At 39.7% G+C, this 27,994-nt stretch overlaps 5 protein-coding genes across 7 annotated transcripts; 2 read left to right on the forward strand and 3 right to left on the reverse strand.

Moving 5' to 3' along the window:
- Nucleotides 1–254: 254 nt before the first annotated feature.
- lin37 (lin-37 DREAM MuvB core complex component) lies at nucleotides 255–3,417 on the reverse strand. Its single transcript, XM_055163530.1, has 10 exons — nucleotides 3,231–3,417; nucleotides 3,015–3,124; nucleotides 2,873–2,948; nucleotides 1,609–1,656; nucleotides 1,512–1,538; nucleotides 1,346–1,431; nucleotides 1,055–1,218; nucleotides 848–979; nucleotides 697–770; nucleotides 255–580 (listed from the first exon to the last, which is right to left on the reverse strand). Exons 2-10 carry the CDS (start codon nucleotides 3,046–3,048, stop codon nucleotides 493–495), a joined length of 729 nt encoding a protein of 242 aa, XP_055019505.1. The 5' UTR covers nucleotides 3,049–3,124; nucleotides 3,231–3,417; the 3' UTR covers nucleotides 255–492.
- proser3 (proline and serine rich 3) lies at nucleotides 2,920–7,276 on the forward strand. Its single transcript, XM_055163531.1, is given in 15 exon segments — nucleotides 2,920–3,049; nucleotides 3,776–3,791; nucleotides 3,862–3,955; nucleotides 4,665–4,846; nucleotides 4,931–5,064; nucleotides 5,160–5,215; nucleotides 5,320–5,405; nucleotides 5,484–5,527; nucleotides 5,530–5,646; nucleotides 5,715–5,881; nucleotides 5,969–6,426; nucleotides 6,512–6,644; nucleotides 6,771–6,918; nucleotides 7,005–7,086; nucleotides 7,170–7,276. Coding segments are annotated over 14 exon segments (1,743 nt in total). The 5' UTR covers nucleotides 2,920–3,049; nucleotides 3,776–3,780; the 3' UTR covers nucleotides 7,201–7,276.
- On the reverse strand, nucleotides 7,216–8,786 carry hspb6 (heat shock protein, alpha-crystallin-related, b6). Its single transcript, XM_020937618.2, has 3 exons — nucleotides 8,210–8,786; nucleotides 7,951–8,073; nucleotides 7,216–7,871 (listed from the first exon to the last, which is right to left on the reverse strand). The coding sequence occupies exons 1-3, from the start codon at nucleotides 8,363–8,365 to the stop codon at nucleotides 7,716–7,718; spliced, it is 435 nt and encodes a 144-aa protein (XP_020793277.1). The 5' UTR covers nucleotides 8,366–8,786; the 3' UTR covers nucleotides 7,216–7,715.
- A 419-nt stretch (nucleotides 8,787–9,205) lies between these two features.
- On the reverse strand, nucleotides 9,206–10,831 carry psenen (presenilin enhancer, gamma-secretase subunit). The gene is made up of 4 exons (XM_020937619.2): nucleotides 10,683–10,831; nucleotides 10,418–10,489; nucleotides 9,833–9,937; nucleotides 9,206–9,466 (listed from the first exon to the last, which is right to left on the reverse strand). The coding sequence occupies exons 2-4, from the start codon at nucleotides 10,476–10,478 to the stop codon at nucleotides 9,327–9,329; spliced, it is 306 nt and encodes a 101-aa protein (XP_020793278.1). The 5' UTR covers nucleotides 10,479–10,489; nucleotides 10,683–10,831; the 3' UTR covers nucleotides 9,206–9,326.
- A 326-nt stretch (nucleotides 10,832–11,157) lies between these two features.
- kmt2bb (lysine (K)-specific methyltransferase 2Bb) lies at nucleotides 11,158–27,987 on the forward strand. 3 transcript variants are annotated; one of them, XM_055163491.1, is made up of 36 exons: nucleotides 11,158–11,525; nucleotides 12,522–12,591; nucleotides 12,680–16,132; nucleotides 16,218–16,390; nucleotides 16,478–16,597; nucleotides 16,677–16,863; nucleotides 16,937–17,168; nucleotides 17,252–17,319; nucleotides 17,391–17,645; nucleotides 17,758–17,864; nucleotides 17,978–18,088; nucleotides 18,219–18,332; nucleotides 18,415–18,561; nucleotides 18,644–18,736; nucleotides 18,814–18,931; nucleotides 19,008–19,121; nucleotides 19,220–19,404; nucleotides 19,487–19,588; nucleotides 19,707–19,817; nucleotides 19,905–19,981; nucleotides 20,108–20,319; nucleotides 20,397–20,500; nucleotides 20,586–20,723; nucleotides 20,823–20,981; nucleotides 21,063–21,180; nucleotides 21,259–21,337; nucleotides 21,592–21,752; nucleotides 21,830–21,982; nucleotides 22,070–24,974; nucleotides 25,051–25,151; nucleotides 25,254–25,391; nucleotides 25,481–25,733; nucleotides 25,812–25,919; nucleotides 26,001–26,084; nucleotides 26,284–26,413; nucleotides 26,492–27,987. In XM_055163491.1, exons 1-36 carry the CDS (start codon nucleotides 11,196–11,198, stop codon nucleotides 26,765–26,767), a joined length of 11,286 nt encoding a protein of 3,761 aa, XP_055019466.1. In that variant the 5' UTR covers nucleotides 11,158–11,195; the 3' UTR covers nucleotides 26,768–27,987. The 3 variants fall into 3 exon arrangements, with proteins under 3 accessions (XP_055019466.1, XP_055019469.1, XP_055019468.1); XM_055163494.1 differs by having other exon boundaries at nucleotides 16,677–16,836; XM_055163493.1 differs by having other exon boundaries at nucleotides 11,158–11,501.
- Nucleotides 27,988–27,994: the final 7 nt, after the last annotated feature.

Below are 27,994 nucleotides of genomic sequence, written 5' to 3' on the forward strand. Positions count from 1 at the left end.
GCAGAACAAATTAGAATGTTTTCATTCTCAGACTGGCAAATTGATACAATACATTCATACGTGCATACATACAACACTCAAAACATGTGAATTCATTATAATAAGGTCATGACTCCTTCCAGTTATTGATTAAAAGGATGTCCTTATTCAGTGTACATTTACATTGTGTACTTCATGTTCTTTTGGCCACTATGAGCACATCACACGTGAAACGTGTAATATTGAGAAGAAAGCAGTGAACTAAAGGGAAAAAATACAACTATACCTTTTATTTTTAATTAATTTTTAAAAAAGGGAACTGCATAAAAAATTGAACAAGAAAACAAATGTCTTAACTTAAGTTCAAGGATTTTCAATCACTGTCAGATATATATATATATGATGGGTCCAACTATACAGTAAAATGCATTTGTAAAACTGTGGACTGAATCTTAGAAAGGTTTAGTTTGCACAAACACTAGGGAGTAAAATCTGCACCAACAACATCTCTGCTCAATGGTCGTACAGCTCCTTCATCTCCTTTAGGATCTTTATGCTCTCACTGTATCGCAGCTGATTCCTGTTGGAGCATTCCTTCCACCTAGGGGAGACGTAAGGCACATAATTCAGACTTTGCATTTCACAACCAAAACAGTAGCAGTAACTATTTTTAGTAGGTTTGTTTGTGTTGGTGTAACTATATGTGAAAATTCATACTTTTGTCTAATCTTTTTCCAGCGCACCATATGGTCAGATATACGGGGTCCAGATGAAGGAATTTTATCGGTAGGCTGTGAACGGAGTAAACACCAATGTTACTGCTAAGCAAAAAATACATTTGCTAGCAGAAAGGTATTTGGTAGTGAACCTTTTTGACTGCGGGTTTGTCAGTTGGTGGGATCCTGAGATTGACTGGTTCACCAGATGGGCTGACAGGGCAGGGAGTTGGTGGAGGCAATCTGTGAACATCCTGCTCTTTACCATTAACATTGTCAGTAAGCTGCAAAGAATTAGCACAAGTTTAAATTTGAAATTAGGGAAAAAAGTAAAACACCCACCTTGTCAATTTTCTTACCTCTTCATCTGTAACACTGTGTGGGGAAAGAGGAGTGGGATCAGCCCGTTCTCGAAACGATGGGTTATTTCGCATCCAAGAACGACAAATGGGATACAAAGGTGTGTTGCTGTTAAACTGAGCCAAATCAACGCTGCGGTCAAACAACTTGATAATATAAGCATCTGAAAAATAAAAAAATAAAACATAAAGATGACATTAAAATGCAGTGTAATGTTCTGGCTATGTATCCATGAAGTCTTTCAATCTAAAAATAAGTTTGATATTGTCATTACTCTACTACTACTTTACTTTGTTTGTTTTGATTGGTGTCTGGCATGCTTTCATCCATTTCTTTCCGTTTCTTTCTTCTATGTTGTGGAAACCTTGAAGGTGGTCTAAAATGTTTAACAATGTGTTAAACATTATATTAACAAAAATAATCCCACGTATTACTTATTTTAGTCACAAATCTTACCTTTTGCCAGACAATGGAGATGAATCCCTAACATTACACATAAACAACATTGAATTAATTATAAAGAAGTTAAAAGTTGGAATGAATTATTACATACTTGTTTGAGGTCTCTGCAGTTTTTCCAGCTTCACTTTCATTTTGTTCCCTAAAAATAATGAATTAATAAAGTAAGGGGATGAAAAACCTAAAAAATTTTATGAACTATAATACATAAAAGCTTTTTTTGTAAGCTTTTAACCATGCTAGAATATTGTTATCTCATCATCAGCAAGTTGTTTTGTTTCATTCACACATGATAGAGTAATCCTTTATTATTAGTTTGTCTACAACTCCAAAGCTCAAAATGCTCTGTTCCACCTTGTGATGTTATGAAGTGGCAGTTTTCATGTTAACAGCTAAGCTTACTACTTTTTCATCCAAGATTCTAGTGAATGTATATGAAGTTAAAAAACACAGAGTGTTTTCTGTTTGAGAGAATAACCCTATATATCCTGGATTTCTGTGTTGAAGATGTGTGAATGAAACAAAACACAATTCCAGGTATGTTTTGATGAGGTTTGAAACAATATTATAACATAGATCAGAAAACAGTGTAATATGGGCCATTCAAGAAGGCTCAGTTCACCCAAATAGATAAGTGATTAACTTAAGCACTTAAAAACAGCATAGAATACAGATGATACTGGACTGTTTACTAGAATAGATTTTCAAAATTAAAAAAAACTGGGACATCCCTGGTTTAGGTTGGTAAAAATAAAATTGTGAAACAAGTGCGTAATTAATGAAAATTGTTACGAATTTGACACTAATGTATTAGTGGGCCTAGTACCCGGTCTAGTACCCAGTCTAGTCCCAGTCTAGTAACTTAGTGCCCGGTTTAGTCTCGGTCTAGTACCAATAGAGTCACATTTTCTTTGTTTTTTGGTCCTTTTTAAGCAGATTTCTGTATTTTACCTAAACTAATGACAATTTATGCCTCTCTTTACTGTTGGCAGGTAACAGATTGGTGAAAAATAGGAACACCCTGGACATTTTTTGTATAAAACGGGGACAAATCACTGGTTTTTGATAAATCTGCAAGGACAGGGCTCAAAATTGGGACTGTCCCGGGCAAATAGGGTCGTCTGGTCACACTATATATGCTGTATTTGTGTGTTTAACATGTGTGAATGAAACAAATTAACTCCAGGTATGTTTTGATGAGGAAACAAAACGATAACATAGATCAGTATACTGTAATATGGGCCATTTAAGAAGGCACAGACCGCCTAAGGTGACATGTGATTAACGTAAGCACTTAAAAAAACAACATAGAAAACAGATGATTCTGAATTGTTTACATCGCATTATTTTTGACCTACATTTCCGTTTCCGACTTTTCTACCAATCCTTGCAACACAGCATCCAGTTTAAAGCGTGCTCCAGACGCCTCCATGTCTGTAAAAGTTATAGAAACAATAAACTTGATGGATTATTGCAGAGTGGCAAGAGGGGGTCATTTACCTGGTCTTTCGGTCTTTATCTTGATGTGGTGCATGGTAAGGAAAATCAGTGCCACTTATGAAGAAAAATTAATTCCGAAAAAGTTGTACGTTTCCAGTTTAATCAAATTTCTAGAGCGAGAAACACAACCCCCCGACCATTGTTTGTTATCGTCACTTAGCAATAGGTTAGCTGCTGCGGGGTTATGTTAGTTACCAACGTTTATTTAATCTTCACCTTTCATCTCTATCGCTGCCTAGCACTTCAGCTGTCAAAACATCGCTAGAAAACACCTACTACAACTTGTATTTAATTGTATAATATAACAATTAACGTCGCTTACAATAAATCGTAGATCTCGCTAGCTAAATGTATCTTTGCTAAGTTAGCTTGTTTCCAGTTTCCTCTTCCGCGCGCTGACCCTTCCCCGTGACATGATTGGTTGCCACGCACAGTAGACTTCTCGCTCATTGGCTCTTTTACCTGTCAATCAATCAAACGCGAGCCCTTATTGGTCAAGGTACCAGTAGTAAAAAAATAAGCTATGGAAACTACTGTCTGTTGTCTTTCACGGAATCAAAGCTTTATTGGACATCGATTATACCTTCTAATAATTGTACGTCTGTATCTTGATGGCTCCTTGAAATACATGCGCTTGATGCTTTGGTCCTGCATCCAGTAACGCGTTGTCAGTTGCCATATGTTGCTGCAAAAGTTGTAATATTTTGAACCGAGTTTTTCATATATCCATTATCTTGGGCAAATTCTTCCTACTTGTGTAGTAATTATGAAGGCAAGGTAAGAGTACACTCTTTTTCTATTCAAGGGTAATAGCATGATGGTTGATTTGCTTTATATTTGTTTTCAGTTATTCCAATAAGAAACCCTCCAGAACAGAGCCCTTGATGAGGAAAAGCAACCGGTCGTCACAGATCTCATCCTTGCAAAAGACAAACAAAAAGGTTAGTTTTGAACTGTTGTCTTTTCAGAACTCATTCAGCACTTAGTAGCAATAATGTGGACTAACACTAATCCAACCAATAAAGTATTACAAAAATGTGATAACATAGGTCTCATGTTCTTATGATGCAGTCATAGTGTGACCAGACGTCCCTATTTACCCAGGACAGTACCAGTTTTGAGCCCTGTGTGTCCTGTCCTAGCAGATCTATCCAAAACCAGTGATTTCTCCCAGTTTTATACAAGAAATGTCCCAGGTCCAGGTATCCCTATTTTTGACCAATTTGATACCTGCCAACAGTAAAGAGAGGCATAAATTGTCATTTGTTTAGGTAAAATACAGAAAAGCTGCTTAAAATGACCAAAACACGAAGAAGATGTGACCATTCTGACTCAGATTAGCGCTGAGGGCATAACAGTTTTCCTTAATTACACACTTGCTTCACAATTTTATTATTACCAACCAACCCAAACCAGGGACATTCCAGTTTTTATTTTATTTTTTTTTTAAAATCTGGTCACCATATGCAGTCAGTGTATGTTAAGTCAACTTTCTGTGGCTATCAGGATATCTAACACAATATGAAACCACCACCTCACTGATGTTGTGTATCTGTGTGCATATTATTTTTGCTCTTTATTGAAGTATTAGGTTTGGCATCCAAAAAGTCACCAATTTTAAAACAACAAACTTATACAGAATCTCTGCAGCAGGATGGAAAGCAAGATTACAACACTGACTCAGATCTGGAGAAACATCCAATCTTCAAAGAGATTTGGCCATCCTCTGGACCTTCCTCTCCGAGTGATACACCCACATCTGACAAGAATGTGCCAACATCAATATACAAGTTTTTTGAAGTTGACACTGAGCATAGTTCAGTGCTGGCAAAGTGTGATTTTTTATTTTTTTATTTTTATTGCAATCACTAGTAAATCAATATATCCAAGTAATTTTGTTCACTCATATTCATCAGGTATGTGGATCGTTTTCGTCATGGTCAACCGCAAAGTCGAGAGGAACGGCAACAAAAGTCTAAAGAAGAATTGCTGCCATTCTGGTGGGCATCATCGCCATCATTACCTCCCAATTTAACTCCAGAGAAACCAGGTAAATGTGTACTGCATATGATCATATTTTACTAATACTGGACCAGCTTCAAAATGTTTTAATGTTTTTTTTGTTTTTTTTTGTTTTTTTAACAGATCCTACGTTGTTTCATCACAACAGAGCCATTTCCCCAAGCAGAGGGTCCTTAAGTGTAAATATATTTAATTATAACGTTTTACTCACTATCTGCAACTAGTGCATGTTATCATTCAAGTTGTTAGTGCTATTTTAATGTCAGTTGTCTCTGGTATATAGGTTTTGTCAGACACCTCCCAATGTGAACATTATGATTCAGAGATTTTGCAGCTACAAGAGAGAGCCAGCAGACTGTTGCAGAAAGGGTAAAATAACAAGAAAACCATATTCATTAATTAGAAAAATGTAATTCAGTAAGTAAATAGAAATTAATTTGTTTCCAGTGAAGTTAGTCTTGAGGAAGATTCCCTCCCCGTGAGCTCAGATGGTGAGGATCCTCTGACTTCTCATCTCCAGTAAGTGCAGACGAGCCAGTGAGAAAGCCCATGATTTCAAGTTTGCCTAAGTACAATATTGGTAGGTTGTGCTTTACTCTCCATTCTTTTTGTCTGATGTTAAGATACCTTTTAAATACATTACATGGATAATATTTGCAGCTAAGGACCCATCCTCAGTTATGCCAACTCCTTTACGCCCGGAGGAAGACATATTATTCCAATGGCGTTTAAGGAGAAAGATGGAGAAGGCAAGGGAGTGGGCACAGTCACAACAGCACTTTGAGCTACAAAGCTGGCAAGCATACAGTAAAAGCAAGTCCCTGCACTCAGATCAAGGCATTACGGTACGTATTATGTGTGGTTTCAAGTCTTATTAGCTTTACTTTTTGATTGTCTATTAAAAATGCAATAATTGTATTCTTAATTATTAGGGAATACAAGAAAAAGCTCCTTCAGGTTTGCCACAAGAAACTACTCCCCAGTCAATTAGTGGACCTCATTTAATCACTTTAGATCAACAAACCAGAATGGCTACTACTACTGCTACTGCTATGCCTACTACTATGGTGCCCTCTGGCTCTGTAGTTTCTTCACCACAGGCTCTTGCCCATGTTCCCTCCCACATGCATTTGATGTGTGATATTTTACCGTGTCCCAATCAGACACCTAAACCTCATGAAGAAGAGATGGTTCTACACAAACTTGATTCACAAATTATCGTTGTACCTCAAAAAACACAAAATTTACCTCTGGAACTACCCATAACTGGACATGTTGAAAAAGATGGACATTTATCTTACACTAAGAGCACAGTTGCACCAAAGAAACATCTAGAGAAGAGTGAGAAGAAAACATCAATTCTTTCCAAAGAGCAAAAGAAATCTGCAAGGTACAGTACCACAACTTGACATCTACAGCTACTACTAGATTAAATGTGAAACTGAAGTCTTCAAGTTCATTTGTTTACAAAACAGGATTCACTCACGACAGAAAGTCCCCACAAACATAACGAGTACTCCTCAACATCATCAGAAATGCACCGATTCTAAGAAAAAGAGCAGAGGGGATAGGACACCATCTTCTCCAATCCAGAGTGCTTTGGGACAGGTGCATACATGTTGAGTGTGTTTTGGATATGTTTAGTATTTTGCAGCATCCTAATTTGAACTGATACTTGTATTAACAGATACTAACGCGCAGCATATCAAATAATGTCTTAATTTTGTTCAACAGGTGGTTTCTGAAGTATTATTTCCTTCTGTGGATTCAACCATTGTACAAGAAATTCCCCCACTATCTCCACACTGCCTTGTCTCAGAACAACTGAATGATGACTATAAATCTGTAGAAATTATTTCACAGTTTCTTAAAGAGGCTGAAGGTGAGGATTTAGTAGAAGATAGAGAAAACTGTTAGTGTTTTATGTACTATATATTTTATTATTCTTTTTTATTGTGATTGTTTTAGATTCAGATGAAAAGGAGTTTGAAGATGATCCTTTACTTCAAGTCCTTCGAAAACAGAGAAAGTGGGTTAAAGAACAGATAAAGTATGTTTTTTTTTTCTTCTTTATTAAATCAAAAATCTAAAACAAGTCAAAATTAGTAGTAACTGTAACTATCTTTCCCACAGTGAAGTGGACACACTGTTAAAGGAATTCTAAGGACAACACAACATGTGAATGCATAATGTTTCTATTTTTTATTAAATCACAGTCAAATAAAAGTTACATTTTAATATTTCTTCATCAAAAGCATGAATACAAAATAGAACAGTGTATACTTACAAGGTTCGCTCAAAGGAAGATATCAACTCAATTTACAATCACATACAGTACCCTTCTCTCATACTGGCATAGTTGGTAAATCTAAGCAAAGACAAACACCCATCACTCAGTTCTGCTCATTTTGAGACCTTTTGAATTCAAGTAAGAATACAACATCAGGAAATGTTAACTAGTTTTATTTCTATATCACATTTAAATCAATATTAATAAAAAAAAAAAACAACAAGAAAAACTCGTGTGTTATAAATTATCCAATGAAGTTATGCTGATTGGAGGGTTTCGGTAGCCAAGAATTTAAATGAAATCTTGCTGTCAAGTCAAAGTTGCCATAGTTTTATCACCTATGCCGATATTACTGGAAGACACAATATTTAATTCTTGTTGGGTGTAGATTAGCTCAAAGCGTGAACATTGTCTGGTGGTAGAATGGGCGCAGATACGATGAGAATACCACTGGGAGACACAGCAGATTCCAAAGCCATTATATCCACCTCTTTTGGAACCCGATATCGACGATTAAACTGCCGTGTTGTGAGTCCACTGCCACTCTTAATATCAACAGGAAAACTCTATTACTTAAGTGTCAAGCTGATGAGCAATATATTTTAAATATTACAAAACACCAACCTTTTTCTCCTCATGCCTTCCTTGCACTTCCACAAAGTCTCCAATAACTTTAACCATCAGGTCCTCTGGTTTAAAATGCTTAACATCAACTTGAATTGTAAAGCCATTGTCATCACAGTTCACCTGAGAGGAAGAAAGAAAGGCTCGTCTAAATCTAATGTGTGAATGTAGGCATTCTGCATGCAACATAATCTTTGGGACAGGTGCATACATGTTGAGTGTGTTTTGGATATGTTTAGTATTTTTCACTATAACTTACCTCAGCAGAACTGGCGTTTTCAGTCTCAGCCATAAGCAATTTTGGGGACCAGTTGTATTGTCCGTAGGTTCCATTCAGTCGAGGAATTAGGGGGGGTAAAACTTTCTCCCATTGGATACCATCAGCAGGGGTCGTTTGGGGCAAAATAAAATCCATGTATTTTGAATTATAAAATCAAACTCGGGGTTGAGTAGATCTTGAACTCTGATCACAAGGGCTGATGAAGCTATCTAAACCCTCTTCGGCCTATGTGTTTTTGCCTCAACTCCTTCCAGAAATAAATGTCTGAGCTCCTGCCTGCGGTTTGAGTTTTATACTCCAGTTGCATAATAAGCCAGGCATTCAGAGCGGGGCACCTTGCCTTTGTTTTGTCCCAGGATTTAGGGGTACCACCCCTGAGATTTCGCTCAGAGTAAATCTGGATAAGAGTGAATTGTTTGAGGATGATTCAGCTGTTGTAGACTTTAGGTCAATTAACATGTTCAGTGCTCATTACTGAGACTGAAGAATGTGCCTCAGTTAATTTGGACATACACTTTGAATATAGAAAAGCCTGTCAGAAGGAATGCATCTAAAAATAGAATGGCTAAGGTCTAAATATTGGGATCTGTCAAGACAGACAGTGACAGCAGGCTTTACAAAACACATGCCACAACACGTGGGTCTACTAATAGGTGTTCACTTTCACTGGATAAACAAAACAAGACCACCAGAATAAAAAAGTGTTGTATTTTAAACTCAAACAGTGTGTAAATGCAGTCATTGGGCATTTTGTTATTAAAGAAGTTGGAATGTACTAATAAACATTTTTCATAAAATGTTTTTTTATAATGGGAAATTGTACAATGTGTCAGATCGAGTTCCACATAGAATGCATCAAATCAGAATCATATACATTTAACATAAAACGCATGTAAATGAGAAAGACATAAAATACAAAAATCAACACATTCAATTGGTGTCATTTGTATAGAAACTACCCAATACAGAAAAATGTACACTAGGAAGTTACTTGAATTTTAATGGTGTGAATGATTCTGGACACAAAAACAAATTAGATGTGTGTTGGGTAAAATGTAAGAGTTCTGTGTTAACAACAAATTCATATTTTAAAAATTCACGGGGTGCCCAGGGGTATTGTAAATGACAAATAATCACCCACTTCGCCCCATTCTGCCCTGAAGTGCTGGAACACTGTAATCCAGGTACAAAGGACAACAGCCCACAGGAGCACACCCAGTGCTGACCTCTTCACATCTAGACAGAAACACAAGAAAATTTATTAATTTGTATTAAACCATGCCACAAAAAGATTGAATATTCATTAACATCTAATCTAACATCCTGATGTATTTTACAAACATTCACACTTGACAGTAAACATTCTTGCTGTCATTTTTTGGCCAGGTACCCTGCTTGGAAAGCTTAGTGGCCATTTTTGAGAAGGGGAAAACTGCAACAGAAAGTTATAGGCAACACTTGTTGGATGAGGCAAACCCATCCATAGTAAAGTTGTTTGCTGTAACTAGATGAACCCGTGGACCATTTACAGCTGGCTGGTCAGACAAGCAAATCAGGTAATTAGTAAATGTCCATATATTAAATAGGTGTTGTATTACTCACATGTTTTTATTTGCACTTGTTCTGTGAAAGATGGTTTTAGAAAGGCTTCCTTGAAAAACCAAATTACATTAACAAGCCATAAAAATGGCAGAAGGGCAAATCCACCTGAGAAATTCAAAGAGAAACACACATTGGTTATGGTTAAGTGTTATTCTGTTGTTTAAAGTGTTTAAAGTGCCTCAGAAGATCGCAAATGAGAGCCTGGGGCCAAACCAAAAGTGCTTACCTCTATCTAAACATTGATATTATTATTATTATTAATTGATTTTATTTTTTTTAATATTATTGAACCTGAACCTTGGTGAACCATTTTCTTCTAAGGGCAGAGCCATAAACCAACCTCTGGTGTAAAGACTTTCTAAACCAACACTTAAATAATGTGGGTCAAGGCGTTGCCATTTTAAAGCAGCAACACTTGAGAACTATGACCCAAAATGTATGTGAGTATTATTTCATCTCCATCAAACTCAATTCATCGAAACAAAGAACACAGCTTAATTCAACAAAACATACAGCAACCGTTTTCTCCTCTCATACATTATTTAACATACATCGGAGCAACTTTTCATGAGTAACGTAACTTACCCAGATAATACTTCCTACAAAGATTCAGTTTCTCCTCGTTGGGAACACGTTCCAGATTCATTGTACTTGGACCTGTTAATAAAATAATGTGTAAAGAGCAAATTAGCACTACCTTTAAATGTGTCTGTATGAGCATTTGCTAGCTAGCTCCGTTTGTGTACGCAGCGTTAGCGTTAGTTTCCTCAAGAAACAGTAGCAGAAACTAGTTAAAAGTCTGCACGCGTATTCACCCGAAATAGTATTATTAAAAGGGTAATTCATTTACCAGGTTTTCTGGCAGACAAACGATATAAACAATGAATATTCTGCTGTCTCGCTGCTGTTTTTCCTGTAGCTACTATCGGACTCTCCTTCCTCGTCTTTTTGATGTGAAACAGTCTCGTTATCGCCACCCACTGTCCAGATGAAAATCGAAGGGTCACGTTACTTTTACTACATAACAATATTAAAGCGAGCATGAGAAATATTTCCGTAGATGTTAAATGTTATATTATTTCATTGATTGTTCAAAAAATAGTTTACGTTTCTTTGCATTTTATTTTTTGTTTAAAATTATGTGGACAGATCGTAATTTGAGTCACTGTAACGTGTTGATTTTGACAGCATAAAATCACAAAAATGAAAGTTTCACAAATCAAAGAATGCCGACACAACCCAAAAACTCCCTTTCCCTTGCATCTTTGCGGCGCACCCTCCCACCCGCGCCTCCCCTCTTGTCTGTACGCGCTGCTAGCCCCGTAGCCCCGTAGCCCTCGGTGTGTGTGTTGTTGTTGAAGCGATGATGGCGGCAGCGGGATGCGGATCAGCAACCGCGGCTGCCGTAGGAGGCCAGGGCGGCACTGTTCCTGCCAGAGGACGTTTTCCCGGTCGGCCGTGGTCGTCTCGCACTCGTTTGCGCTCAGAGAAGCGATGGCAACTTGGGCGATCAGGCTTAGAGGCTGATGATGTGACAAATGGAGGCCAAAGGCCCCCAAACCTGGTCCTGTCGTTAAACGAAGACCAGTCCCACTTGCGCTTACTGGGGCTAGAAGCGAGCCATAAGAGCCTTGGCCAGGCTGGATACAGCTCTAGTGGGAGCGAAGAGGTGAGGTCCCAAACCCACCCAGGAGTTAGTATCTTTATTTTATTTTTCATATTTGGATGAATGTTGAAATGTATCTGAATGAATGTTGTGAATTGAAACCTGCTGGTTAGTGTCATGGAGAAATGTCAACATCCTAGTGCCATGCTAGCTGTTGGCTAATGTTAGCCATGTACAACATTTCGTGACATTTAATGAACAACCATAACAAGACTTGTCAATTTGAGTAATTAAACGAGATTGAATACTCTATATGAATACCCTCACTTTGTTTGTCGCTTCTGAATATTACTCAAAGAACAATTGACATAAATATGACATACTTTTTAAATCAGTACACAGCATTTACTTCATCCCTGTTTCACTGTATGGGACGGAGTAGCAGCGAGCTAACGCTAGTAGCGAACACAAAGAAGGAGAGGGCTACCGCTACCGTAGCATAAAATGGCTAATGCTAACTTAAGACATTCACTGCTCAAATTCGGAGAACTGGAGAGATGGATTAGATTGGAAAACGCCGAACCACACATACAAATCTAAGGCTATTTAAACAAGACTTTGTTGTTTGTAAGTGTAGCTAACACTTATTGCAAGTCAGTGTTGGATATCCGTAAAATCTGTGCTAAACGTTAGCGTTGTACTAACAAACCGGGCATTTATGATATGTGTTAAATGCACATTCTTTATTAAATCCGATTGTTTGCTTGAACACCAGACTTGATAAGATGTTTATAACAACGTAGTTACACTTAACTTGAGTGGACTTGTCTGCTACTGTACACACTCATTCAGTAGAGGGCATTCAGACTCTGCTACATTTATAGTTTCTCATTTTTAACTAAATAGTCGGAAATATGTATGCTTTAATGCTATCATTGTCAAAACCCTACGTTATTTACGTCCGTCACCTGCAGGCGTGAAACAATGTATATGTATTCAAGAGTTTGTGTGATGCAGAATGAGATATAATTTCCTATTACCTTGGCATTACATAGATATAACCCACTGTGCTTTTTATTCCAGGTGGATGATTTCAAAGGCTTTGAACCTGAGAAAAGGGGTTCAAAAACATCCAGACAAAACCCTTTAAAAGGTGAGAATATTTTTTGTTATAAGAATATCACCAAGTTCTAAGTTGTAGTAATATAATACTAAATGCTGCTTTTTTGTTATATTTTTAGGTGAGGGCATCAAATCGAAAAGTCAAATGGAGGAGGTACCTGTTTCAGCCACAGTGGATACAGAGGCTTCCCCTTGTGACATTTCTGAAGATGACAAAGACTTGGTCCCAATACTAAGTCCATCTTCTCAAACAGAACCTGCTAAAGACTGTAAAAAAGGATCTAAACGAAAAAACACTAAAGACCGCCAGTCCACTAAAAATGCAGCATCAGCGCCAAGGATTACTATAAAATTAGTGGCCAAAAAGAAAACAAAAACTGTTAGAGAGCTTCACAAACACTCTATAAAGAAGTCGAAAGAAAAAGAACTTCAGAATCAACCTGAAGCAAAGGACCTACTGGATGAGCAGATTTCAAGCGCTCATGTAAAATTAAAAGTGGAACCCCTTGATGACAAAAATGACATGGTCGATAGGGCCGAAGGGAGCACACAAGTGAGGAGGCGTGGTCGATCCGCTGCCAAGCCAGTACAAACTGCAAATAACATCACCAAAGCTGTGGCTAGTGAACAACAAACACTATCCATGAATCCAATTGAAATTACGAGTGATTGTGCAGCCGCAGACCTAAAAGCAACAACAGTCAAACACCAAGACAATGTCACAGAGTCCAGTTCAAATGGTCGTCAACCTGGTACTCGAAGAAGCACTAGAGTAAAAAATCCACTTACAAAAAATGTCTCAGATAGTGCAACTCAATCAGTTAGCTTGGGCAGCACAGAGGCTGTTTCAACTGATACAAAGTTAAATGAAGAGATCAAACCAACAACGCAGAATAACAATAATCGAAGGCAAAGTAAAAGGCTAAATAAGGATTTTCAAAATCAAGATATCCAGGATCCATTAACTGCAAAATTGGGTGACATCACTTTGCAGCCTACTGACTGTCTCCAGTCTTTTCAGGATGCTGAAAATACAGTTCCAAAATTAAAGTTAGTACGTATAAAAAATCCCAAGTATGAAGCACAGTCCAGTGAAAAGAATATAACTCGAAAAAAGAAAAAAAGGAAGAAGTACATTTGGACTCTGGCATTAGTGAAAACAGTTCAGACCACGCCAATTGAAAATGCAGTCAAAGTAACAGAAAAAAATGAGGTTAGTGATGACACTGGTGTAAGCAAAAGTTTGAAACGAAGAAGTAAAAAGTCAACACTGGATAAATCAAACTCTCAAAAGAGTAAGGACAAAGAACCCAGTGAGAAAGGTTCCCCAAATCAAAATGAAGGCACTGAAATTAAACCCTCTCCAAAAGTGTCATTGGAGGAGGTTGTAATTGAAAAAGAAAAGGAAACATTAAATCAAGAGATCTCTAAGTCAGACTGTGGGAAAATTCCACCTCTACAAATTAAAAAGGTGTCATCTCCTGGTAAAAATAAAAGTTCAAAGCCATCATTTCTCATACAACAAGTTAGTCCGGGGCCTGAAAAGAAAGAAGATGTGCCTAAAGATGCAAATGAAGGCAGTGTAGATAAGCAAACACCTGTGGAAGAAAAAGTGGCACCTACCAGAAGGTTGAGAAGGAGGACATCAAGTGTGGAAGCGGCACAAACAATGCCTATTAACCAAAAGCCAGAGACACCTCCAAAAAGAAGAGCAAGGGCAAATGCACAGGAAAAAGAGAGCCCTCAAAAACCAACTGTAGATGTATCTCAGGTTTCAGCGGAGGATTCAAGCACACATGTTCTTCCCGAAAAGACTTGTCAAGATTTGACTGCAGAATCTGCTGAGTTAATGCGTGTAGACCCTTCTGAAAATGCTGACAAAAATGCCTCACAAATCTGTGATACTGCAGAACAAGTGCCAGATAAAGATTCTCCACCCAACATGGAGAAAGAAACAGAACCACTTTCTAATGAGGTCAAACCATTGCCTGTGCCTTTAAAATCTAAACCTAGACGATGTAGAAATGTTGTTACAGGTAAAAGGAGGTGTGTGCAAAGGAAGAAAAAGATTGTTACATCTGTTCAGGCAACCCCAGAGATGTTCACTGACACTGTATCGGCCATAGTAGAAAGTGTAATCTCTGAAGCTCTTCAAAAAGGCTGCCAGCCGTTATTAACAGAGGACACCCCGTTTGAAACAAAGGATTGTACTCACACTGAAGTAATACAGGAAAGTACAGCATTAGAAAAAAGTCCACAACAGACACCAATGTCTGTTAAAGAAGAAAATGAAATTCAATTAATTGATAATTCGCTGTCTGTGGTCTCAAATCAAGGTAAAAAAATGTTAAGCTCTAAAAAGAAGTCCATAAAAAAATTAAAGAAGAGGCGCAAGAGTTTGATTGGACAGCGACAGAAGCCCAAGCCCCGAAACAGAAATGGGAAATTTGCACCTGAACCCTCTGGGAGTACAGTTAATGCAGAAACTAGTAAAATTTCCAAAAAGTTAGCCATTCGTACGTCTGCCTCCATCAACAAACTCACTGGGGTGAATAAAAAGTTTAAAAAACGGCCACAAAGTCTTCACATTTCACAGTCTAAAAGATCTAAAGCAGCTAAAATCATTTCAAAGCTCATGGAAATGGAAGAAGCCAGCTTAAAGCAGGAGGAGAGTGACACATTAGTTGATGCTTCACATGGAGATGTAACTGAGGCCCAACCTGGAAAATCCAAATTTGTTAAAAATATTAAACATTTCATAATGCCTGTTGTAAGTGCCAGATCTTCACGCGTGATAAAGACCCCACAGAGATTTATGGATGATGCAGGAATGTCAGTATTGCCTCGCCGGCACTCTCCAAAGAAAGGATTACAATTGGGTTTACAGACGCCAGTGCCACCAGTGAAAAGAAGAGAGGACGATATTGTCAGAGCAATATCCCCAATCCTTCCTCTTGATGATGACTTCTTGAGTGAAGCACAATTGGATGTTGATCTGTTTTCAGCACAGGAACTAGAAGACGCCACATGCATATCTGACAGCCTTTTCTCAGAGAAGAAAAGTGGGAAAAATGAGAAGACAAGTTTCTTAAAGAATTCTAGTTTCAAATGGCACATGCCAGATGAGTTTGGTGAGAGTATCTATACACTGGACAAAGCACAAGAGAACAAGTGTGAAGACCTGCTTTTATTTTCTCCAGTGTCCCCAGAAGCACCTGCTGACCTCCCAGAAGCCCAGAAAAAGAAATGTTCTCTCAAAGCAAGCAAACACACCGATCACCTCAAGATTTATCAGAAACTTAAAAAGCTTAACACAGGGCATCCAAAGACTAAAGAATTGGATGGTGCAAGCAAACCACCTCAGGCACCTGTTGATTTGGCCGAAGGACTGGATGATGAGGTGATGAGTATCAGCTTAAGGCAGCGGCATACAGATGTGGAGAAGGAGAAACCTAAACTCAAGATAGAAGATCTCAATACTCCAGGGGTTGTGAGAAAAGTCTGTATAAAAAATCTAAATTTTAAAACGGTTACAAAAATGTCAGAAAAGGAACCAACCAAAAGTCACCAAGGTAAGCTAAATATATCTTATCAATTGATTTAGTTATCACAATATCAGTTTGAGATGAGTAATAACTTTTATTGTTAAATACACAGATGAGAGAAAGCAGACTTCACCTGTTGATGAAGGGGATCCTGCAGCCATTGAAAAGGGAGGCACACAAAAACCACGTCTCTCTGGGGCAAATAAAAGGATGTTCAATCTCCTTAAGAAAGCCAAGGTTCAGCTTATCAAAATTGACCAACAAAAACAACTCAAAACAACCACAGTAAGATAAACATGCTCAGTTTTTATTGATTGAACAATTATTTAATGCTGAACTAAATGTCACTCTGATTTTTACTTCATCCTGTAGCTTTTGTCAGCTCCGTCCGCCCCCAGACCTAGAGATGTGACAGCAAAGAGACAAAGGAGGAGGCAGAAGGTTCAATCTGTCCCTGAGGTTCCAGTCAAGACCGAGCCCCAACAAGTACAGGCATGGCATATACATACACATTATTGTTTTTTTGATAATGTCTGGTCTTTACTCACTGTAACGTCTGGTTAATTTCCAGGTGCCTGTCACCTCACCTCTGTGTCAGGAGTTCCGTCATGCTGGAGGTCCTCGTATCAAACACGTGTGTCGGGCTGCCTCTGTGGTGCTGGGCCAGCCTCGGGCTCTGGTACCTGATGACATTCCCAGACTGAGTGCTTTGCCTCTCCATGAAAGAACTGGTATTTCCCCTTCTACAGACACTAAAGGTTGATATAATTTGAATAGGAAATACATTAACCTTGATAACACCTATGAACCTTAACATTAATTATTTTTCAGATAACGGGTCTCCATCAGAATCAGACAGTCCTGGGGCATCAGATCAGAAGGTCACAAAAGTGAAGAAAGTGTCCAATCTGGTCAAACGGAAAGGGCTCGGACCATTTGGTTATCGCTCTCGGAGATGTGGAGTATGCAAAGGCTGCAACCATGAGGATGACTGTGGGGAATGTATTAACTGCCTGGACAAACCTAAGTTTGGTGGTCCCAACACCAAGCGACAATGTTGTGTGTAAGTGTATGCCCTTTAATTGTTAAGTGAATTGTAAATTGGTTTGTTTTAATTTTTAATAAGAATTTTTTCTTCTTGCAAAGGTATAAGCGATGTGATCAAATTGAAGAAAGGAAAGCACGTAGAATTAGTGGAAGAACAGTCCCCAAAGGTATTTCTACTTTTAAGTGCTTTAATATTATAGTACCATAGATCAGTGTGAAATTATCTGTACGTTTTTAGGTGCCTCCAAGCGACGGCGTGCCTCTTTAAGTGCTGGTTGTTCTAGTAATGATGAAGGGGGAGAGTGCACTGCAGACTCACCATCAGGTCAGGCTGGTGGTAACAGTCCATCTGTTCGGAAGCAGCCAAAACGTGTTGTGAAGCCCAAAGTTTACTTCGACCTGGTCGACTATGAGTCTGATGGAGACATTAAAGGTGTCTCCAACGCTGTTTCTCCCGCCAGGAGAAGAGGCGCTGGACCTCGTTTCAATGAAGGTAGGCTAACCATTTTTAGCTGACTCACATTGTTAGTACAAAGTCACCAGTAAATCTTTTAATCAATACAAGCTACCCTCTAACCCCAGCCCACCAACTTTCTTTTTTGAAGATTTTGTTTCATTAGACGGATTCTTGGGAGACATCTCAGATGATGAAGTTAGGCATCGGAAGTCTAGTACACATCGTGTTCCAAGTGGAAAACGTAAACCTGAAAAGGTCAACATTCAGTTCATACTCATCTTGGATGATAATGTCCAAATAGTATTGTTACTGATTCCCTATTTTAGGCACTTTTGGTTGTTTATGACTGTGCCATTGTTTTGGTTTAGGGATCGTTAGAGGAGACTCCTCCCAGTGTACTCGCTGCCTTGGCTCATGGGTTTGAAAAAACTGACAGAGAGTTGACAAAGCCTACTCACAAGATCAGGGTTGACTTCAAGGTACTATATCTCTTATTGTATTTCATAATTACCACATTTAGTAAATCACTGGTCCTTGGTGTTGCGGTCATTGGATAAAGCACTTCTGATAATGGCCAACACAGCAGTTTTATTTAAACACTTTTTTTAGGAGGACTGTACCTTGGAGAATGTGTGGAACACTGGTGGCCTGAGTGTCCTTACCTCTGCACCCCTCACACCCCCTTATGCGTGCTTCCTCTGTGCCAGTAAAGGACAGCATGAGGTAAGCTCATGAATCATGCCTCATTTAAACTCAGTCAGCACACTAAGTATTTAAAAGTGTTACATGCTCTTTTTCTGTTTAGATGCTGTACTGCCAAGTATGTTGTGAGCCCTTCCACCAGTTTTGCCTTGACCCCTCAGAGAGGCCCTCCAATGATAATAAGGAAAACTGGTGCTGTCGCCGATGCAAGTTCTGCCATGTGTGTGGCCGCAAAAACAAACACTCAAAGGTTTATATTTTACTTTGATCCAGCAAAAATCGATAGTATTAAAACATATATTATGTAAAATATTTTCCTTTTTTAAACTTAGCCTTTGTTGGAATGTGAGCGTTGCCAGAACTGTTATCATGCTTCCTGTTTGGGACCAAACTATCCAAAACTAAATAAAAAGAGGAAATCTTGGGTAAGTTTACTGTTCACATTGTTCAAATTCATGTTGTAATGTTGTAGTACATTTATCACCATGACACTTCTGTGCAGGTTTGCATGACGTGTATAAGATGTAAAAGTTGTGGAGTCACACCTGGAAAGAGTTGGGACACAGAGTGGAACCATGATAAAGGCCTCTGCCCCGAGTGTTCCAAACTATATGAACAGGGTAAGACTCAGGCACAGCTCTCATTTGGTGTGATGAGAAACTGAAGGTTAATTGTGTAATTACTGACTCTCTTTAGGTAACTACTGTCCAATTTGTTTCAAATGCTATGAAGACAATGACTATGATAGTCAGATGATGCAATGTGGCACTTGTAATCACTGGGTTCATGCAAAGTGTGAAGATCTAACAGGTAAGTGATGCATTATTAGACCAATGATTTTACTATGGACATTCATAAAGTACACATGTGGTTTATGATGGTAAATATAAATTTTATAATGATTTCAGATGAACTGTATGAGATTCTGTCGAGCCTGCCAGAGAGTGTGGTGTACTCATGTCGGCCCTGCAGCGTGACGCAGCCAAGCGCCTGGAGGGAGCTGCTGTACATCGAGCTCCGGTCCGGCATAGAGAAGGTTCTGGCCTGTTTGCTCTCCTCCACCCTCACACAGCACCTAGTCACCTGCTCACAGGTCTGGCTTTAACTTTTAAAAATGTGCTTGTTTTTAAAATTATGTTCTTCTCACCAAGCTCATCTTTTTGCAATTACTACAGTGTGAAAAGTTGGTTGACCCTGATCGTGGCATTGAAGGACAGCCTGCCTGTGACCTCCGAGCTGTGGGAAAGAAGTTTGACAAAGGCCTTTATACTACTCTGGTAAATATGCAACCATCAATCTGTGTCCCTTAATTTAAGATATGCATATGTTGCATATGCAAGGATAATAGAGGTGATTTTGTTTTTATAATTTTTATGAATGATATTTCACTTTTAGAAAATGTTTCATGAAGATGTAGTCCAAATGGTGAGGAAGAGAGTGCAGCAAGAGGAAGATCTTCCAGAGGAGCAAAGGCCCACAGCTCTGGCACGTTCTTACTACTTAAAGGTGATGACACTCACAAACACTATCCTCATCCTCACCCTGATGAGGAAATTTGTTAATTTTAAGGTATTAAGTAATTTATCATTTCAGCTCCTTGAGGAAGTTTTCAATTGGTTTAATGGTCAAGACCCAAAGGTGTGGAACCCATCTACCAAAGACTTGCCATTGTGAGTGACATTCTGTTAATATAAGATAAGAACTTTACTTGTCACTTAATGGGAAAATAGCTTCTTCATAAATGCTTGACAGTGTTTTCAATTACAAAACTGTTAAATTATGACTTCATTTTCTAGGGGAATGTTGTCCAATGCTGTGCATCCGCCTACAACAGAACATGTCTATGCTCAATGGCAAGAGAGAGAAGCACAGTCTAGGGTCCCTCTAGGACGCTTACAGGAAGATGATGGACAAAATCTGTGTATAAAAGAAGAGCCTTCTACCACAGTATCAGAGGATCCAATTAATCATTTCAAATCTAGCAGGATGGCAAGGCTGAAATTAAAAGGTACACCTTTCATTTTATTCGGTGAAATGTGTGTATTTTTTAAACTTACATTTGAACATTTCTGTGAACATTTACAGGAAAAAGGGGTCGACTGTCCAAAGCAGATTTAGACACTGGATGGACAGAGGAAGATAACAGACAGTGCTCTTTGTGTCAGAAATATGGAGATCTTAAGCCAAATGTAAGCATATGGACAATCACAATTTACAAACGGAAGTATGAAAAGTTGATGATGAGGAGACTTACAAGTATATGTTTTTCTGTAGGAGGCAGGGAGGCTGCTGTATCTGGGGCAGAATGAGTGGGCCCATGTTAACTGCTGTCTGTGGTCAGCTGAGGTTTTTGAAGAAGACTATGGGTCTTTACTCCATGTGCACAGCGCTGTCACCAGAGGCCGACTAATGGTGAAATTAACTCTCTGTCATAATATTAACTAAAGTTTTATCAGTTTGATAAAGTTTTAGTGAATCTTTACTGACTTAAGTTTTTTTTTTCCTTTATAGCGATGTGAGCGCTGCAACAAAACCGGTGCTACAGTGGGATGCTGTCTAACCTCATGTCAAAGCAACTATCACTTTATGTGCGCCCGCTCCCGTCAATGTGTGTTCCAAGATGACAAGAAGGTCTATTGCTATAAACACAGGCATCTCATCAGTGGCAAAGTAAGCCTATTTTATATAATTTCTGAACCACTTTGAAGCTGTATTAGTTCATATTCATTATTTGTGTTCTATTTTGTCCAGATGGTAACTGGCCAGGAGTTTGAAGTGAAGCGCCGGGTGTATGTGGATTTTGAGGGCATCATGCTGCGCAGAAAGTTTCTTACGGGAGTGGAACCTGAGTTAATTAATGTTATGATAGGTAAGCACTTTTTCTCAAGTACACTATATTACTGTTTTATCCCTGTTCAAATCACATACTCTATGGGTTTTTCTACAGGTTCTTTACACATTGACAAACTTGGTGTGCTAACTGAACTATCTGCCCGAAAGGGGAGGCTGTTTCCTGTTGGATTTCAGTACGTTTAAATTTTTGTCATTTTAGAATGTCATGATTTTACAGAATGAAGCATATAAGCCAGTTTCTCTGCATCAGTGATATTGTATTTTCAAAAAATATTCAAAAAGTAGATCACAAATGTTTGATTTCATGGCATTTTAACAAAATAATATGAAACACTTGCCTTGCCATGAGCTGTAGGAGGTTGTTAAGCAATCTATGACTCAGCAATAATCAAACTGTTTCTGAATCCTTTTGTCACTTCATTCATAGATCTTCACGCTGGTACTGGAGCACTGTGAATCCACACAGGCGGTGCAAATACACATGCACAGTTAAAGAGGTGAGGCCCCTTGTTCCTGAAAAACCTGTTGAGGAGATGCCTGACCAGGGAGACAATCAAACCATTGCCCACAGCCCCTGCCCACTCCAAGGTGAGGAGATTTCTGCAGCAAAATGTATTATATAATTAAAAAAAAAATAGATAATAATGGTTATAATGTTTTCCTAGAACCTCAAGATCTTCCAGTTAATGCAGCAAACCGGCAGTCTAGCATCCGAGAAGCCAGCGCACCTGTTCCCACCCAAAAGGCAGACCATGCAAGCAGGCCAAAAATGCCCAGAAGGCCAGCTGGAGGCATGTTCCGCCCCCTGCCATGTCCAGGTACTAAAAGTAAATGAATGGTAAAGAAGGAAACGAACCGCAATGTGTGATATGATTTAACCGTTAACTCTTTCTGTTTATCGAAAGGTGTAACTCCATTGAAGCCGCATCACATTTTAACCATAAGTGATCTTGATGAGACCCGGAAACCACGTCGCCACAGTCCACACTCTCAAACCCCTGGTCTTCATGGTCACATCTCTCCCCCTTTGCCTGGACCGATCACCCTGCGCTCCGGGAAGTCCTCTCAACCCTCATCTCCTCTGTTCCCTCTTAGTGCAGCTGAAACCTCTCCCTCGCCACGTCCTGGAGGCGGTAGAAATGCTTCCTCTCTGCGACACCATAGTAACGCAGTGCCACATGGTACTTCATCCTTTTTCGCCCAGTCATCATGGCAAGACAACGAGCCCAGCTTCCCTTCTTCCAGTCTCTCATTCTCTCCAACGATACCGCATTTACCCAGGAGCAGACTGTCGTTCGACTTGAGCCAGCCAGACTCCGCGGAGGTACCACACAACTTCTTGGCTTCACCAGAGCCTGAAGATCTCTCTCCTACTCCAAAAGGTGATTCAGAGCAACAAAAAGATGTAGAGGATTTTCCTTTCAATTCATTTCACAAGGATTCTATCATAACTTTGAGTCAGGATATGAGGACTGAGCTGGAAATCGAAGAAACACTCCTCAATGAAGGTGTCGCTATGAATTGTGGAGGACAGATAGTGGTGGAGGGTGATGATCCTGAGGGGTTTTGGGAGGGAACTCAAGAGATGCATAAAAGAAAAGGTCTGGTTGTTGCCAATCTTCCTCATTCATCTGCTTCAACAAGAGATGACTTTGGAAACAGCTCATCTGATGATGACATGGAGCACTATTTTGACTTCTCGCGGACAATTGTAACTCGTACTGGATCTAAAGACCATTGCAAGCCTCCTTCCTCTTCCTCTAAAACTATGGCTCAGCTGGACGGAATAGATGATGGGACTGAAAGTGATGCAAGTATTGCCACTAATGAAAATTCTGTGAATGATGAAGAATCTGGTAAAAAAGCAACAAAAATCCAAAAGACTAAAAATGTTCCTGAATCCGAGCCTGAAAAGAAAGTTGATCCCATTCCTGATTCTTTTACTACATCTTCACAAAAGCCGATAGATTCATCATTGTCTCCCATTTCAATTGCAATAAGTTCAAGTTGCCCACAACAAAATTGCCATAATTCCTCCAAGAATACTTGTTCGTCTAGCAAAGAACAACACTCCAAGACTCCATTAGAAATTGAAGATACTATACATTCTCACCTACAAAGCAATCTTCCAAATGTAACAAGAAAAGGGCATGAGGCATCAAATTTGAAAGAACTTTTCCAGAGTTCAAACTTTGGACTTACCTCAGAAGCGAGATTGATACTTGAAAAATGTGACAGTGCCCCACATCAGCAAACTGATGTTCGTAATCTGAAGGTTTTAGAGACTGAGCCTGCAAATCTCGTCTCACCTGTGGAATCTGAAGAACAGAAAATGGAAAAGTCTTTAGATACTCCACTACCTCCACCTCCAACATCCCAAACCCCAACAACGCACACAACATCGTTGCAAATTCTCCCTAATCCTTTGCCAGTCTACTCCTGTTTGCCAACTATCAACCAGCCCCAACTGACAATTCAGCCTGTAACGTCTCCACAGGAGATAACAAGCACCCAGCCAGTGGACTCCGTGCCCTCTAAACTGACCGCTCTCACTCCCGTTGATGTAACGCAATCTTTACTAAATGTTGTCCCTCAGCCGGACCCTGTGTTGTCCTCATCTACTCCCTTTTTGCCAACGGCATCTACAGCAACTGTCTCTGTCCCCATGTACCCTGCTCAAACACAGCCTATGTGCTCCCCAGCTTTGACCATAGTTTCCTCCTCAGCCACACTGGCTTCAGCTCCTGTGTCACTCCACACCACCACAGCTCCGGTCATTTTGAATGGCTACAGCACCACATCTCTGCAGAAAGAGTCTACAGCCGGTCACACTATCTCCATTAACTTCTCTGCACCACGACCAGCACTGGAACCTCAGCAAACAGTGCTGCCCCAAGCTTTACCTGGACATGCCATTCTAACAGTGAAGGAAGTGGGAGGTCCAAATGTAGACCCCACTCCTCATGTCCTCCTTGTTAATCGTCTTGGCCAAATATTTGTGAAAAACCCAGAGAGCAACACCTTTCAACTTCCAACTCCGAACTCTCCTTCTTTTAACTGTGTAACACAGATCGCCAGTCTTTTACAAAGTAATGCTTTGTCTGCTACTTTAGCTGCCGCTGGGGGCATGCCTGTCCCTTCCCCGGCTGCAAACATGGCTGCAGCCACGGTCCCTACAGTTCAAAACCCAACTACAATTACTCAGCTTCTTGCTCACAGCGGGAATGGTGCTGTCCCATCAGTTAGCACAAAGAAACCAAGAAAAAATGCAAAAACTCCAAAAGATGAGGGTGTTCCAGAGTCCAAAAAGCCAAAGAAGAAGAAAGAACCAAGTTCATCCAAAAAATCCATGTCTGCCAACCTTCCTGAGAATCCTCCCATGACGCCAGCTGAAAGTGCAGAGGCCATCATTAACCAAGCCATGGCCAGTAACTACACCCCAAAGTGGAGCGGTCTCCGTTCCCTAAGCCCATCTTCTCTTGTTTTACCCCCTGGTCTGTTAATTGAACCAGAGCCCCCAGCATCTCCGCCGTCTTCTCCACCTGCATCTGCACCCGCCCCTGCTCCTACACCCCGCCCCCGCACCCATGTGCGCATGAAGAGGGTGTCATCTCTGTCAGATCGAATCGTCACCAAGAAATCCAAAGTGGACTTTCTTCCACCAGAAGCCCCCAGTGAAACTGATGAACGCCGGAAACCAAGCATCTCAAATCGCAATTCTGGCGTCCGAATCAAAACTCCAACAGTGAAAGGAATCCTGAACCTCGATGAGCTAAAGGAGGAGCAACTGAGCGATTCTGAGAGCTCAGGGTAAGCCTCAATTTTGAGGGATTTTTTTTGATACTTGAGCACTGATTATGTAATAAGGATAATTTGAATGTCTTAGGTCTGAGCTCTGGAATCACATGTCTAGAGGTGAACAAGGAAAACATCAGCCTGGGGAGCTAGTAGAACACAGCACTGTGAGCGACTGGAAGAAGTACTCAGGTATTTAACAGTGTATGATGTAACTTGTATTATTATATTTGTAATATGTTATGCGCAAAGGACGCTTTTATAAACTGACAATTTTGTGTGCTTGTTGTTTAGGAGCTTCTTCAGGGTCAGAGGACGAATCTCCACCATCAGATGAGGAAGAGGAATGTCCAAATAACAAGGACCAGCCACATCTTAAATTTGAGATCAAGAGTGATGATGGTTTTAGTGTTGAAGCAGACAGTATTGAGGGTGAGTTGTTTTTCAAGTAATTTTTGGCGATTTTCTAATATCTCTGGTTATTTATGAAAAATGATAAAATATGCTCTTTTTTTATACAGTGGCTTGGAAGGCAGTTATTGACGGGGTGCAGGAAGCACGAGCCATTGCACGACTGCGGCCTCTGACCTTTCAGAAGATTACTGGAGACCACATGTTGGGCTTTGTCCACGACACAGTGGTGTTTTTGCTCGAGCAACTACATGGAGCTCACCACTGTCAGAAACATGCCTTCCGCTTTTTTAAACAGTTCTCCCAAGAAGACGACCTACCAGTGAACCCCACCGGCTGTGCCCGCTCTGAGCTCTATGTCAGGTACGAGGCAGTCACACTCAATGAATAGATTATTGGATTTCATGTTCGCTCATGAACTGTTAATTTTTCTCTTAACAGAAAGTCAACGTTTGATATGTTCAACTTCCTGGCATCACAGCACAGACAACTCCCAGACATAGATCTTTATGATGATGAAGAAGATGAAGTTCTTCTCAAATCCACGAGGTCAGGCTCCTGTCTGTCCTGAATGTGCCTATTGCCATATCAATGTGGTTGTAATCAACACTTCTGTCCTCTCTCTCCTAGACGGGCCACCAGCCTGGAGTTGCCAATGGCGATGCGCTTTAGACATCTCGAAAGAACCTCCAAAGAGGCTGTGGGCGTTTACAGGTCACTAAATGAAATATATTTTGTAATGCATGACACTAAACGCACAGTAATGCAGCCCAGTATTAGCAGGGCTTTTCTAATACAAAGATAAATAAAGGTTTATTACTGAGCAAAGGAATATAGCAACTCAGAAAATGTTACCGGCAAAGGTAAAAGTACATCTTTTGCACAGTTGTACTCATTCTCTTGTGTGCCATAGGTCTGCTATCCATGGCCGAGGCCTTTTCTGCAAGAGGAATATTGAAGCTGGAGAGATGGTTATTGAATATGCAGGCATCGTCATCCGATCAGTGCTTACAGACAAAAGAGAAAAGTACTATGATGGCAAGGTGTGCAGGCGGGCAATATTCTTATACACAGTTTTAATACACAGTAACAAAAAATAACAATTTTTTTGAATGTTGTAGGGTATTGGATGTTACATGTTCCGCATAGATGACTTTGATGTTGTGGATGCCACCATGCATGGAAATGCGGCAAGATTCATCAATCACTCCTGTGAACCCAACTGCTACTCCAGAGTGATCAACGTGGAGGGTCGGAAGCACATTGTCATCTTTGCTTTAAGGAAGATCTACAGAGGAGAGGAGCTCACTTACGACTACAAATTTCCAATTGAAGATGCCAGCAACAAACTCAACTGCAACTGTGGGGCACGGAGATGTCGGCGCTTCCTTAACTGAGCATTTTCACACAAAGAAGAATGGATTGTCTTTGCCTTAAATTAAAATGGCACTGACTGTGGCTCAGTGATGTGGGAGGAGAGTCACACAAACACAGGGGTTTGCCACTATATGAGCGGACCATAACATCAGGACCAGGACCAGTCCACCTTTGTCCAGGATGATCTGGGGCTTTGTTTTGGATCAGCGAGACACCACACTATAATTATGGCTGCAACATTTTTCTTTCAAAACACACGTCAAGCCTTACCCATTTGTATCATTGCTAAATCCTAGTTATTCTAGGTTTTGAGATTCCTTTTGGGTCGTTTTCTAATTGTTCACTTGTAATCATGATTGCTCCATCTTCAGTGGTGGGATTTTTGGGCCCCATCTGTGCAGTCTTACCATGAGCCATAATTTCACCTTTTACTTTTACTTTAGTTTTTTATCTGCAAATTAATGTCTCCTGTGGTGATTTATTTTTAGATTTTTCTATGGTGCTAAGTTTTGAAAGGCTGTCGCTTTAATTTATTTGATTAATATTTCCGTTTTACAAGGAACAGTTCCTTCCTATCAAACTGACATCTACAGTTTATGCACTCAAGTCTATTTTTGTCATGTCTGCTCAGTTTGAAGTCTCTAAGTGTGGGCAGTTTTGTGCCTACATTTTCCCTTGATGCATAAAAATACATTATTATGATGTAACGGTTTCATTAGCAATTACTAATTTCGCACTTGTAAAGACAGACAAGTGTTTTTCAAACTTTTCTTTGGTTGATGTACAGTGTATGTAGCAAATACAGTACTACCAAGCCAAACATGAAAAGTTAACAAAATAGTTTTTAAATCTATTTTATTACTATTAGGGCAAATGCTTATTACCTATTGCAATAAGACTGCAGTTGCACATACTCAAGACACACAGGTTTTAAGTTTTCTTTTTATTTTCTTTTTATTTTAGTGAAAGTGCTACAGTCTCTTATCAGGGAGAGCACAGTTAAACGCATGGCCACTGGGTGTATGCATAGAGCTTCTGCACCAAGCTTGTTTCTAATTGTTGCTTTTCTGGGGCGTGTCTAGAATCCTGTACTGGAGCTGCGTGGTACACAGCACCTTAAAGATGTTGATGTTGTTCTTAGATGTTCAGTGCTGTCACCATGAAGCAGATTCACTGTTTATATGGATAGTTCTATTTATTCCTGATTTATATTAACAGTAAATGTGTGCATTGTATAAAAGGTGGTG

The sequence above is a fragment of the Boleophthalmus pectinirostris genome, unplaced genomic scaffold, assembly GCF_026225935.1.
Source record: "Boleophthalmus pectinirostris isolate CB_2022bp ecotype Guang Dong unplaced genomic scaffold, ASM2622593v1 HiC_scaffold_6, whole genome shotgun sequence".
Lineage (NCBI taxonomy): Eukaryota > Metazoa > Chordata > Actinopteri > Gobiiformes > Gobiidae > Boleophthalmus > Boleophthalmus pectinirostris.